Source organism: Andrographis paniculata, unplaced genomic scaffold (assembly GCF_009805555.1).
Source record: "Andrographis paniculata isolate CXL003 unplaced genomic scaffold, ASM980555v1 Contig49END, whole genome shotgun sequence".
NCBI classification, from domain to species: Eukaryota; Viridiplantae; Streptophyta; class Magnoliopsida; order Lamiales; family Acanthaceae; genus Andrographis; species Andrographis paniculata.
In genome coordinates, this window is record NW_026137583.1 from 719,695 (window position 1) to 733,268 (window position 13,574).

Genomic DNA, 13,574 nt, shown 5'->3' on the forward strand with positions numbered 1-13,574 from the left:
CCTGGACATCCGTTGACGCTTTACATCGCTGCACAAAAGCGTTCAGTCGGAGCCTTGTTAGCACAGGAAGCCAATAAAAGGAAAGAAAATGCCCTCTACTACCTCAGTAGAATGATGACACCAAATGAACTAAATTATTCACCGGTGGAAAAGATATGTTTGGCGCTCATCTTCGCCATAAAAAAGTTGAAGCATTACTTCCAAGCGCACACTATCCGGTTGGTGTCCAAAGCAAATCCCTTGAAATATGTCATGTCAAAGCCTGTCCTTTCTGATCGACTCGCGAGGTGGTACCTGCAGCCACAACAATTCGAAATCATATATGTACCACAGAAAGCTGTAAAAGGACAAATATTGGCTGACTTCCTTGCTGATCATCCCATCCCCGCTGAGTGGGAGTTGTCTGACGACTTCCCTGATGAAGACGCGTTTTTTCTCGAAATCACCCCACCATGGAAAATGTATTTTGACGGCTAATCACACAAAAATGGAGCTGGAGCCGGAGTAATATTTGTCACATCACAAGGAGAAGTCCTTCCATACTCTTTTGCCCTAAAAGAAAAGTGTTCAAATAATGTGGCTGAGTATCAAGCACTCATCCTCGGCCTAAAAATGGCGGTAGATATCAAACAACGCCAACTTCAAGTATACGGGGATTCCAAGCTGATTGTAAATCAAATCACTGGAGAGTTTGAAGTGAAGAAACCAGAACTAATGCCTTACTTAAAGTATGCTAAGGCACTCATTGAGTTGCTCGGGGATGTCTCTATTGAATATGTCCCAAGGAAAGAGAATGGGCAAGCTGACACTCTGGCTAAATTGGCATCGACTCTATCCATCCCGGATCAACAGGTGTATATTCCGATACGCAAAGTTTGGGTGGATTCCTGCAAGTATGAAGAAGAAGAATGTGTTGAAAAAGAAGTAAATCACCTCATGGAGGTGTTTGAAATTGAAGAAGAAGAAGAAGATTGGCGGCAACCAATATTAGATTTCTTAAAATATGACAAGCTCCCGAGTGACCCGCGCAGACGAGCAGATATTCGAAGAAGAGCTGCACGCTACGCCTACTTCAACGGCATACTCTATCGTCGGTCGTTCGACAACATGTTCCTTCGATGCCTCGGCAATCATCAAGCCAAACAAGCTATGGAGGAAACTCATGCCGGAATCTGTGGAGCTCATCAAGCTGGCCCAAAGTTACACTTCTGAATAAAGAGGATGGGGTATTATTGGCCAACCATGGTTAAAGACTGTATAGAGTTCGCACGGAGCTGCCAACCGTGTCAATTTCATGCTAACTTTATCAATCAACCACCGGAACCATTGCATCCAACTATTGCTTCGTGGCCATTCGATTCCTGGGGCATGGACGTTGTAGGACCACTCACAAAGTCGTCCGCTGGACATCTCTATATCTTGGCCGCAACAGACTACTTCTCCAAATGGGCAGAAGCAGTTCCTTTGAAAGAAGTCAAAAAGGAGACGGTAGCTGACTTCATACGAGTCAACATCATTTACCGTTATGGGGTTCCTCGGTGTATCATCACTGATAATGGAAGATCTTTTCCCAATACTCACATCGACAAGCTTTGTGAAAAGTTTGGCTTCCAACAAAAGAAGTCCTCAATGTATTATGCACCGGCAAATGGACTCGCAGAGGCATTCAATAAAACACTTTGTAACTTGCTGAAAAAGGTTGTCTCCAAATCAAAAAGAGATTGGCATGACCGCATTGGTGAAGCTTTGTGGGCCTATCGTACTACATTCCGCACTCCAACACAAGCGACACCATACTCACTTGTATATGGGGTCGAAGCTGTCCTCCCATTGGAAAGACAAATTCCTTCACTAAGGATTGCTCTCCAGGAAGAATTGACGACTGAAGAAAATGTCAGATTAAGACTCGAAGAGCTAGAGGCTCTCGACGAGAAAAGACTACAAGCTCAACAAAGACTGGAGTGTTATCAAGCACGATTGTCTCGAGCTTACAATAAAAAAGTCAAATCACGATCCTTTCAAATCGGGGACTTGGTTCTTGCTGTGAGAAGGCCCATTGTGATCAACTTTCGTTCGGGAAATAATTTTTTATCCAAGTGGGATGGACCCTACGTCGTCACTCAGGTTTACACAAATGGTGCATACAAGTTGACATCTCAAGACGGACTCCGGATAGGGCCAATCAACGGGAGGTTCCTCAAAAGATATTATGCGTGAGACCTTTAAATCAAATCAAGACTCCTTAGCATGAGGATAAACTGCAAAATAACAATAAAAGCAAATTCAAGTTGCTTTGAACTACGTTATGACTTGATCCCTTTACCGGGTACGTAGGCAGCTTGAGATATACCTTCAAGTTCAGTCAAATAAATAAATAAATAAATAAATAAGTGATAAAGGATTTGGGTAAAAAAAAAAAATGCTCAAAAAAAAATATATAAAAAAGAAGAAGAGAGAATTTAAATTTATTGATTGGCAATCAAAATGAAGAGTACAGATTGATCTTAAACATTAAGATTATACAACTCTTCTTTGCTAATATCCAACAACTCTTCTAAGTTTTTTAAGTATTCTTCGTCTTGCGCGGGGACATTCTCTACAGCGGCGAGTTCATCCTTGACTTTAGCAATTTGAATGGTGATATTCTCATTAACTCCTTGACGTCGCTTAATAAGGGAAATATTCTCTCTCTTTTGCTCTTGTAAAGAGCGAAGCTTCACGTCAATATTCTCCACACACCCCTCTAACTCCTTGATAGCTTCGCACTCCTCAACATGCCTCGTCTCAAGGTGCGACAATCGATCTTTGATCTCGGAAATCTGTTGGTTACGAGCCGCCAAGGATACAGCGTTGATCGAGTCAGAACATGCCTCATCAAAATATGCAGCGTCATCAAAAAGGGCCTTGACTCGGTCCTCAATATGAGAAATGTCAGAATACTGAAAGCTTTTCATTGATTGGAGCACTACATCAACCTCGTCCTTAATCGAGGAAAGCAAACGAGTTGGTGTCCTCAAAAGCTTACCCCGAAGATCCGACCATACTTTTCCTATATATTCGCGTTGGATCCCTTTCACAAAATTCGCGCCACAGAATTCTGAAACCGCGGGCACAACGGAATAAACAACTATGGGCTTGGTTGGAGCATCTTTACTTGCTCATTGCAAACACCTCTGCTTTCTCCAATCACCTCAACAATGGAAGCTCGGCTCGCCATCTTTTCATCCATACTCGGGATTCTTTGCTCCAACTGAAAAAGGGGATAAAAAAAAACGGATCATGACAAAAAAAAAATATAAGCAAAGATCAAAAGATGAAAAAAAAAAAAACAAAAACAAAACAACAACACAAGAGAAATAAGCCTACCCTAGAATGAGAGAAATCAAAATTGTGAGAAGTTGAGAATGATAAAGTTTTCTCATGGTGAGGGGTTTATATAGTGTCTAAAAATTGAGACATGGAAAGACATGCATAAGGGAAGGAAGAAAATAAGGAAATAAAAAAAAAAGGGAAGAAAGATAAAAAATAAAAACAAAGAATAAAGGAAAGAATATATATATATATATGATATGTGTATATATATATAAAAAAAAAAAAAGAAAAAATTTTGGCAAAAACGCCATTTAAAAAAAATGGCAAAGATGCCATTTATTTTAAAAAAAAAAAAAAAAGGGAAAAAAAAAGAGAATTTTGCAAAAAAAAATGCTAATTTTGTATAAAAAGAAAATGGCAAAAACGCCATTAAAAAAAAAAAAAAAATTGCATAAAAAAATGGCAAAAACATCATTTACAAAAAATGCAAAAAAAAAATGCCAATTTTGCATAAAAAGAAAATGGCAAAAACGTCATTAAAAAAAATAATAATAAAAAAATACAGTTTTGCATTAAAAAAATGGCAAAAACGCCATTTACAAAAAAAATGCAAAAAAAAAAAAATGCCAACTTTGCCAAAAAAAAAAATACAAAAAAAAAAAAGGCCATTAAAAAAAAAGAGAAAAAAAGAAATTCTTTTTCTATGTTTCGAGACTCATTCACGCCTTAAACATTTTGCGTCGGCTTAAACAAGTCTCGATGGGGCATTTTGTAGACACTAAAAATATATGTCTAAAATCAATTAAATATCATGTATTTTGGAAGAAAATAAAATTCCAATAAAATAAATATATGGTATTTAATTATGCACATATGTTAATTTTTGTACAATAAATATCAACCATTAATGCAAAATCTGCTTAAAATGGAAGATATCGTACAAATATTACTTGCATAAATAGAGCCATAATAAATTTGGCAGCAAAATAAATTAATCTTGTCAATAAAGGAAGTGTATAAATTAATATCTTCCAAACAAGGCAATGATATAAAGATCTTGTCAATAAAGGAAGTATATAAATTAATATCTTCCAAAAAATGCAATGATATAAAGATTTTGGCGAAAAAGGAAGGTGCATAATCAAATCCGTCAAAAAATGGAAAACGGCATCAGATGAAAAATGAAAGATTATAAAATCTTTCCATCCACGTGGCACTATCCGAAAAGGAAGCCAAGGCCACCCTCCCCTATAAATAGGAGCCTTGGCCAATTCATTTAGACACCGAAGTTCATTTGAAGACTCGCGCAAGGGTAAGTCTCTCTAGACTCTCTGCAATGTTCTTCATTGTTCTTCGTGTCCTTCGAAGCGTTCTTCGTCGAAAAGTCACCAATTTGGACAGATGATTCAATATTGGTTGACGAATCGATGGAGTTAACGTTCTTCGTCGTATGTCCGAGTCGGAAGAAGGATCAAAGCTCTCAAAGCCATCGAGGAATCCATCAAAGCCAAGGAAGAGCCTCCAAAGTCGCTCCCAAAGCTTCAAGATGTTCGTCGCGTTCTTCATAAAAGGCGCAAATCAGGCCCTCTTCGATCCAAAAGTCAAAGGGACACGCCGCCAAAAGCGTTATGGAGCACCAAATCCCTCCCTTAAGGATCAAATTCCGTCGGATCATCCAAATGAGGCATCAATCCAAAGTCGACGATCAAAATCGCCAACATAGATACCAAAGTCTTTCAAAAGCCGGCGAAGTCAAACCAAAGACCAAAATCCCTTCGGATCAAAGAAGCCGCCCAAATCCAAATTGGAAAAATGGATCGACCCGGAGAGAGAATCAAAGGATCCAAATAGAGAATAGGACCCGCATATATTAAATTAAATGTAATTTGTACGATTTTGTGTTTATAAAAAATATACCATGTTCTTAACGAGTTTTTTAGAATCCTAATTCCAACCGTATGCTTTATCTTTTTTATGCTTTTTTTTTTTCACTAGGCTTAGAAAAATGCGTGGGCAAGAATATTTGTATGGAGTACTAAGTTTTGAATCCCAATAATTATTTTTTATGAAAAATCGAACTAATTTTCCTTCGGCTGTCAAATTTAACCCAACGAAAAATTTTAAGTTAAAAGTATCGACAAGAATGGAGCGGATTTGAGATAGGTTCTCCAGGCTACAAGACCCGCTCTCCCCTAGAAAATATTCGATCTTGTGATAAGTTCCATGCTTGACCTTAATAGGTATGTGATAAGTTCAAAATTAAGGCCATTTAACTATAGAGATATTGTATAGTATATTTTTTATCTGTAAAATAATATAAATAATTAAATAAAATATTTTTAGATACAATATCATCAACCATTATATAAATATAAAATTAAATAATTTTTTTATTTAAGAAGTTCAGCTGCTCAATGGTTAGCTTTCATCCAATTTGCAACTTGGAAATAATTCAGGTTCTAAAATGCACCGGTAACATTATATAATCATATTTTGCATTGATTTCCGGTGCTTGATTTAATTTCCACTATTCATCTCATTTTTTCCCCCAAAATCATCAAATTAAACACATATTTTTCATTTTTATATTATACTAAAAATCAATTTTACATTCAAAACATCACATCACACCTATTTATATCACATCATACAACTACTTAAATTCAAAATTTTTACTATTCAATCCCATCTCAAAATCCAAACCCCCAAACAAACACACCCTTAGAGGATTTGGATCAAGCAACCTAGAGATGAGCTTAATGGCGTCAAAAGAAAGCTAAAGAGGACAAGTGAATTCTGCAGCAGATATCTGGTTGTTTTACACAAGAAAAGATGAAATACCAAAGATAAACAAAAAAAAAAACATCCAAAAGCCATACACATAATTGTCGGGACGGTCACTTTTCTATATAGGTTCATAATATTAGTAATTTAGTATCAGCAAAAGGCAAGAAACTTGCGAGCAATACAAAAAGTAAGACCCTACCCTGCATGAACCATAATTAGTCTGCAGTTGCTCTCTCATAACCTTGATCGTCGAGGACCTGTGCAGATTTTAATAAGACCATTTTATAAGGAAAACTGTGGTTGGAGATGCAGATAATAGTTGAATACCTCAGGGGTACATAATTTGGGGTTCTCCATACCATCCTCCTGCAAAATTAATTACATAAAATAGTTACTTTGGTTCCAGTCAGAGTAGCTAATACAAATAAACGTACATATTAAATCTTAGATGAGACTGCACTATAACTAATTCACCAATCCCACAATATGAAACAAATATTATAAATGCTAAATAACAAATTGTGTGTGTGTGTATACATAGGAAAAACATGCAAAAATCAACCCAAAAAACTTCTTGGGACACAATAAATGTGAGTAACAAAACTCAACTAATTTAGATTCACAAATGTAAATATATGTACCCCGACTTCTTCGGATAGAACACTTAACCCGAAATCAGAAAATTTGAAGTTTCTAGCACGCACATCCAACAAGTTTTCCGGCTGCATCGACAAAGGCAACCATTAGAAAGATCCACCCTATGAAATTAAGTATTGGTGAAATAAGTTAGGAACTATATGAACTACCTTTGTATCTCTATCGAAGACTCCCCTGCTATGGCAATAATCGACAACATTAATAAGCTGCTTGAACGACTTTCTTGCTTCATCTTCTTGCATCCTTCCATGGTTCACTTTCTTTGAAAATTTTCTCAATAGAAAAGCTTATACGTCTCAAAAGCATGTTTGTTTTTTAAAAATTTAATCAAATCAACAATATTTAAATTTTTATTGTAGTGAATCGCTTTTATGAAATAAATGCGTATTTTCCTTCATATAACCTTAGAAACTAATAAACTATCTATAAATGGCCGATTTGGCCAAAATTGAAATGTATTTTCCAGTCAAGAGGCATAGGCCAACCACCACACAACGCCCCACTAAGTGATTCAGAACATGTCTTTTATTATTTTCCAATCAACTCATACAGTAGCAAGTTTATAGTTCACTAAAAAAACTGAAACTTAATAATAAAATAAAAACTGAGACAACTTTTTTATAAAATTGAAACGCCAATTTCAGCTATCAAATGATTTTTTCATAATAGATCGAAATACACCTCCCAAACAATGAAATTCATTTGCAATTCCCGAACTCAGGACATAAAAGTTGCACAAAAAGAATTAGACAGAGCGTAAAGCTAAATTATCCTATTTTTTCAATGTGGGCTTGGAAACCAAACAATTTATATATTTGGCCAATAACTTTGAACAAAAAACATTAAAATAAATGTGAAAATGCCAATTAAATTAGATAAAAAAAAATAAAATAAAATACACCAACAAATTAAGTTTATAAGTCCTTTTCCAAAACCCACTGCATGCAGTGGTTGTGCACAAATTGAGGGAGGGGCTTCAATCCACTGCATGCATACAATGTTACTTCAGTTTTAGAGTGGAGATTTTGCGGTATTTTGTGGTGTTTTGTGTATTTTTGTTATTTTTTGGAATGTATTATGTAATTTTTATTTTTTTGAAAAATATATATAATTTTATATTTTAAAAATTTATATATAATTTTACTTTTTTGAAAATTAATATATAATTTTATTTTTTAAATGTGATATATAATTTTATTTTTTTAAAGGGATATATAATTTTATTTTTTGAAAAATGATATATAATTTTATTTTTTTGAAAGTGATATGTAATTTTTTTTTTTTTTAAGGTAACATGTAATTTTACTTTGTAAATAGTTATGTATAATTTTTTTATTTTAAAAATAATTATTTTAAATACCTTCCACAAAAAATTATATAATATCTATGTATAATTAATAAAAAATATACATTTGTATTTAAATTTAAATTTATTTAAACTTGAAGATAATATATATTATAAAATTATTTAGCAAATAAAATTAAAATACAAAAGTACGTTGCATAGGATGTAAATTACATAAAATATTATATCGATAGAATTCAAATTACATAAAATAAATTACATTGATAAAATAAAAACTACATGATATATTAAAATACACTACTTTAATATTGAGAAATATCAGCATTTCCATCTCCAACAATATACCTGAAATATTGAGAAAAAATATTCGAAGAAGACTATGGATTTGATCCGTGAAATTCCATTGTTTTTTTTATGTAAAATTTTATCTTTCTTGAGCTGGTAATAAGCACGCTAAACAAAATAAAAAATAACATTCAAGTCCATATTCATAATTTTTTCCTCACGTGTCATTCTCTTAAATGCTAATTTTTCTTGTTCCAATTGCAAAATTTTTTGTCCGTGCAAAGTTGATTTTTGTAGCATTTCCAGAACTATTGAATTTTGGTCTTTAACATTACTAACATGAGCATCTTCTTTATCTTTATTTTTCTTCTGTTGCTTTACTTTTTTCACCCCTATAGGACGCTCTCATCATCGTCTAAATTAACAGAAAATTATACATTTTTAGGAGATTCAAAAGCAGTGTCATCCAATTATGATGATACATGAGCGAAATTATTTTTTCGAGGTATTTTATACGAGTTTCTAGCTTCATTGTGATCATTAATTGTTTCAAAATCTTTTAACAAGTTCCAAACATGATCAAATTTAAAACCTTTGTTGAAACTTGCATTTTTCTTCATTAGTATCTCATTTGTTTGATTTAAATGCAAACAACACTTTAAGGTTACAAATAGAACTTTCGAACTATATCTATATTAACAATAAATTCAAGAAAAGACTTACAATATCCATCTCTGAAACTCCACTTGGTTTTAAGGTTTCCACTTTATTGATACAAGCAAGTAATTTTCAAACAGCTTTCTCCATGGCTTGGGTCCGATTTTGTATAGATCTTGCACTATGTATCTCTCAATCAAGATTTTTAGTTTGATTGTATGCATCAGTGATTCGATTCTAAAATTAATCCTTGGATTGTTGCCTTCCGATAATTTGATCTTGCGAGATATCTACATAATATTAGCATAGCAACACATCTTCATCATGACAATAACCACCACCTCGGATGGACATTTTGAGGAAAAAAAATTAATAAAATTTTGTTCTATTAGAATGAGAAGTGAGTTGTTTTGGTACAATAATTCAAATGATGGAAAGATATATTTATAGACAAATTTTAGATAAATATCAAATCTTATCCATTGAAAAACTTAATTCCAAACGTTCATTTAGATTTCACAACACCCTAGCCATGGGATCAAAATACTTTTTTGACCAATCTCAATTATTTATATTATATTTTACTATACATATATAAATATATATTATTAGATCTACTTATTCATATCAAAGTAATCCGAACCGTTCGTTTGGATTTCGTCTTTATTTCATCCGTTGGATGGATATTTATATTATCCAAATAATAATATATATATTATAAATTATAAAAATCTACTTATCCATGTCAGAGTAATCATGATCGTTCGTTTGGATTTCATCTTCATTTCATCATTTGGATGGATATCTATATTATCCAAATAATAATTATATATTATTATAAATTATAAAAATCTAGTTATCCATGTCAGAGCAATCCTGTTCACTCGTTTGGATTTCATCTTTATTTCATCCGTTGGATGAATATTTATATTATTCAAATAATTATCATATATTTATATTTTATCTAAAAATTTTCATTCTATAAATTATTGGGCATTCAACGAAGGTTTATTAATCAAAAATATATTCACTTATCAAAACAATATTATTTTTTCAGTATGAATAACTCTTCATCGTCAGATGATGAAGAAGTTAGTAAAATTTTCATGGAGTCCATTCAAGAGGACGAAGCAACAATTTCCATACTAATAAAAAATAATGCTTATTTGGAAAAGTTACTCAATCTCTCTCAATCAACCAATTGAAGCTCTATCCCACATCATTGAGTAATTAATTGTGATCGTGAAATTTCATATCGTAATTTATATAATGATTAATTTTCAAATAATCCGTTATAATGAACAAATGTTTCGTTGATGATTTCGAATGTCTTGAAGTCTATTTTTTCGTATTGTTGATGCGGTTAAATATCATGATCCGTAATTTCAACAACGAAGAGATGGTTTTGGTAGACTTGGTTTGTCAACCTTACAAAAGGTAACTACTATTTTTTGGGTGTTAAGCATATGGTGTACCTGCAGATTCAACTGATGAGTACATTAAAATTCGTGAATCAACGACAATTGAAAGTGTTAAGAGATTTTGTCGTGCCGTTGTTAAAATTTTTTCAACTGAATATCTTCGACATCCTAATGCTAGTGATATTGCAATGTTGCTTCATATTGGAAAATCTCATGGTTTGCCAGGTATATTGGGTAGTTTAGATTGTATAGATTGGAAATGACAAAATTGTCCAACGAGTTTTGCAGGTCAATATGCAGGTCCTAGTGAATCACCAACTATTATTCTCGAAATTGTGGCTGATTATGATCTTTGAATTTGACATGCATATTTTGGTATGCCAAGTGCTAATAATGACTTTAATGTTTTAGAATTCTCGCACTTGTTTTCAAATCTTGCTCTACATATTGCATCTCCTAAACATTATACCCTTCAAGGAAAAAATACAATATGGGGTATTATCTAGTTGATGGTATTTATCCTCAGTAAGCTACTCTTGTGCAAACTATTCATGATCCACGAGGTCTGAAGAAAGACTTTTTGCACAGAAACAATAGTCTTGTAGAAAAGATGTTGAGCATGCTTTATGAGTTCTACAATCACGTTGGTATATAATTATTGGAGCTGTTCGATTTTGGCAAAAAAATGTTCTGCATGATATTATCACTGCTTGCATTATTATGTATAATATGATAATAGAAGGTAAACAAAATCTCAGTGCACCTATCAGAGAAGCTTTAGAAACAACACCCCCATCAGTAGAAATGACAACCGATAAAACTATCCAACTTCACCAATTGTTTGCCCGACATAGGCAAATTAAAGACAAAGATGCTCATTTCACACTTAGTTAGAGCATATATGGGCAATATAGAAATTCCATTAAATGAATATGTCGTATTTTTTTGAACTATGAATGTAATGCATGTTTTTTTTTAATAAATTGTTATGAAAGAATAATATTATATTATCTTTGTTTAAATCATTATATCATATTTGTCTTGATAACATTTAAGTATTTATTTAAAATTATTTTATTTGTAATAGTTATTAATTATAAATGTTAATTTTCATATATGTAATTTTTAAATTAAAATATAAATTATATATTATAATGTATAAATAAATTAAAGTTGGGATGTAATTTATAAATATGAAAAATTATATAAAATAATATAAAAGAATAATATATAAGAAATATACGTTTTAGAGTGAAAAATGAAGTTAAACTGCATTTTTACAATAACTACTGCAAAAATGAAATAGAAAGTTGGAGAAGGTCTAACAGACATGGCTTACCCTTTGAGCAAAATGAATTGCATTTTCCTTCCTATGCACAAAATTACAAACATATAGATTATCGAAAAACACAAAAGGTACCAACCATCTACTTTAAATGGCATATAATATCAACAGACAATTCATTTCGAGTATTTAAATGTCATATTATATGTCCATGAAATTATGAAATTGTGCCAATCGACTATAGAATAAAAATTCAGACAAATAACACAAACATTGACGACCCAAAACTAAAATCAAAGCAAATCTAACAAATAAATAACAATACCCCAAAATAAATAGTGGGATTGAATCCTTAAGAGGTTGACAGAGGATATGACAAGTAGAGCGTCAACGACCGAGAATAAAAAGCGAAATAGAAACACCTACCTTCACCGAGACGCAAAAATACAGGAAACAACCTTCGTAGGAAAAACGGAACTGGATGCGGCATTGGAGTATGGAGGAATGATTTACTGCGCTGCTTCGGTCGGATGTTTGGCCGAAAAGGCTTTCTAGAGAGAGGGACATCCATAATTGATGAGATAGGACGGAGTAAATTATGAAGTTTATGTATGGGTGGCAATTTCGGGCTAGCCCGCATTTTTGTGACGGGCCGGCCGAGTTCATTTCCACTACTCTTTTTTTTTACATAAATTTATTTGTTAATATATTTATAAAAGTATTTTTTAAAAAATATATTTAATAAAAAATGGGCCGGGCAAAGCATGACCAGATTTTTCATTATGTCAGGCTGGGCATGGCCCGAAAACTTTTTGGACTTATTTTTTATGTTCAAACATAATTTTTTTATGTCGGATTCGGATCAAATTTTCGAATTGTGCCTATTTTTGCTACCTTTAAATTTATGTATCCATCCGTTCTACATTTCATTTATTAGTATTAGATATACCCACACTAAAACAAATTTTAAAAAATAAAAAAATTCTGAAAGTGCCACATGGCACCACACTTTCTAGCCTATATATATACACTATATAGGAATGCGATTGGTTGTGTTACGATTCATGGAATAAACTATTTTTTTCGTTAAATCACAATTATGGTACAATATTATATTTTTATAAGAGATATATTAGGTAGGATATATATATAAATATATACAATATATATATAGAATATATATCAACATCCCCCCTCAAACTCAAGGTGGAACGGTGGAACCCAACTTGAGTTTGCTCAAAAATGACTGAAAGCGGCCGGAAAGGTGAGGTTTGGTGAATCCGTCGGCCGTCTGATCAGAAGAGGAAATGGGAGACAAGGAGATACTTACATGAGCAACGTGATGACGTACAAGGTGACAGTCGATCTCAATGTGCTTCGGACGCTCGTGGAAGACATCATTCGTCGAAATCTTCATGGCGCTCTGACTGTCGCAATGGATAATAGTGGCAGAGGGCTGAGGCACTCCAAGATCAACCAGCAACCAGCGAAGCCATAGAAGCTCGGCAGTGGTATCGGCAAGGGCTCTATATTCGGACTCTGCGCTGGACCGGGAGACAACTGTCTGTTTTTGCTGTGCCACGAAATAAACGAGTCGCCAAGGAAGAAGCAAAACCCAGTGGTCGAGCGGCGATCAAAGGGATCTCCCGCCCAATCAACGTCAGAATACCCGGTCAAAACTAAGGAAGAACGAGCGGAATAATGAAGCCCATGAAGAAAAGTACCTTTGATGTACAGGAGAATCCGTAGGACAGCAGAATGATGGGTTGTCCGAGGAGCAGACATAAACTAAATGACGATATGGACAGCATAAGCAATATCCGGTCGAGTGACAGTCAGGTAGATGAGACTTCCCACCAACTGA

The 13,574-nt window shown here is 33.5% G+C and overlaps 1 protein-coding gene and 1 long non-coding RNA gene across 4 annotated transcripts; both read right to left on the reverse strand.

Moving 5' to 3' along the window:
* Window positions 1-6,002: 6,002 nt before the first annotated feature.
* Window positions 6,003-7,768, reverse strand: LOC127252799 (CBL-interacting protein kinase 32-like). 2 transcript variants are annotated; one of them, XM_051277117.1, is made up of 4 exons: window positions 6,906-7,768; window positions 6,769-6,821; window positions 6,427-6,465; window positions 6,003-6,356 (listed from the first exon to the last, which is right to left on the reverse strand). In XM_051277117.1, the coding sequence occupies exons 1-4, from the start codon at window positions 6,996-6,998 to the stop codon at window positions 6,236-6,238; spliced, it is 306 nt and encodes a 101-aa protein (XP_051133074.1). In that variant the 5' UTR covers window positions 6,999-7,768; the 3' UTR covers window positions 6,003-6,235. The 2 variants fall into 2 exon arrangements, with proteins under 2 accessions (XP_051133074.1, XP_051133075.1); XM_051277118.1 differs by having other exon boundaries at window positions 6,741-6,821.
* Window positions 7,769-8,465: 697 nt separating this feature from the next.
* On the reverse strand, window positions 8,466-12,271 carry LOC127252800 (uncharacterized). Of its 2 annotated transcripts, XR_007839148.1 has the most exons (3): window positions 12,137-12,271; window positions 9,071-9,294; window positions 8,466-8,762 (listed from the first exon to the last, which is right to left on the reverse strand). It is a non-coding gene; the product is annotated as an uncharacterized LOC127252800 (long non-coding RNA). The 2 variants fall into 2 exon arrangements; XR_007839147.1 differs by having other exon boundaries at window positions 8,466-9,294.
* Between the last annotated feature and the right edge of the window lie 1,303 nt (window positions 12,272-13,574).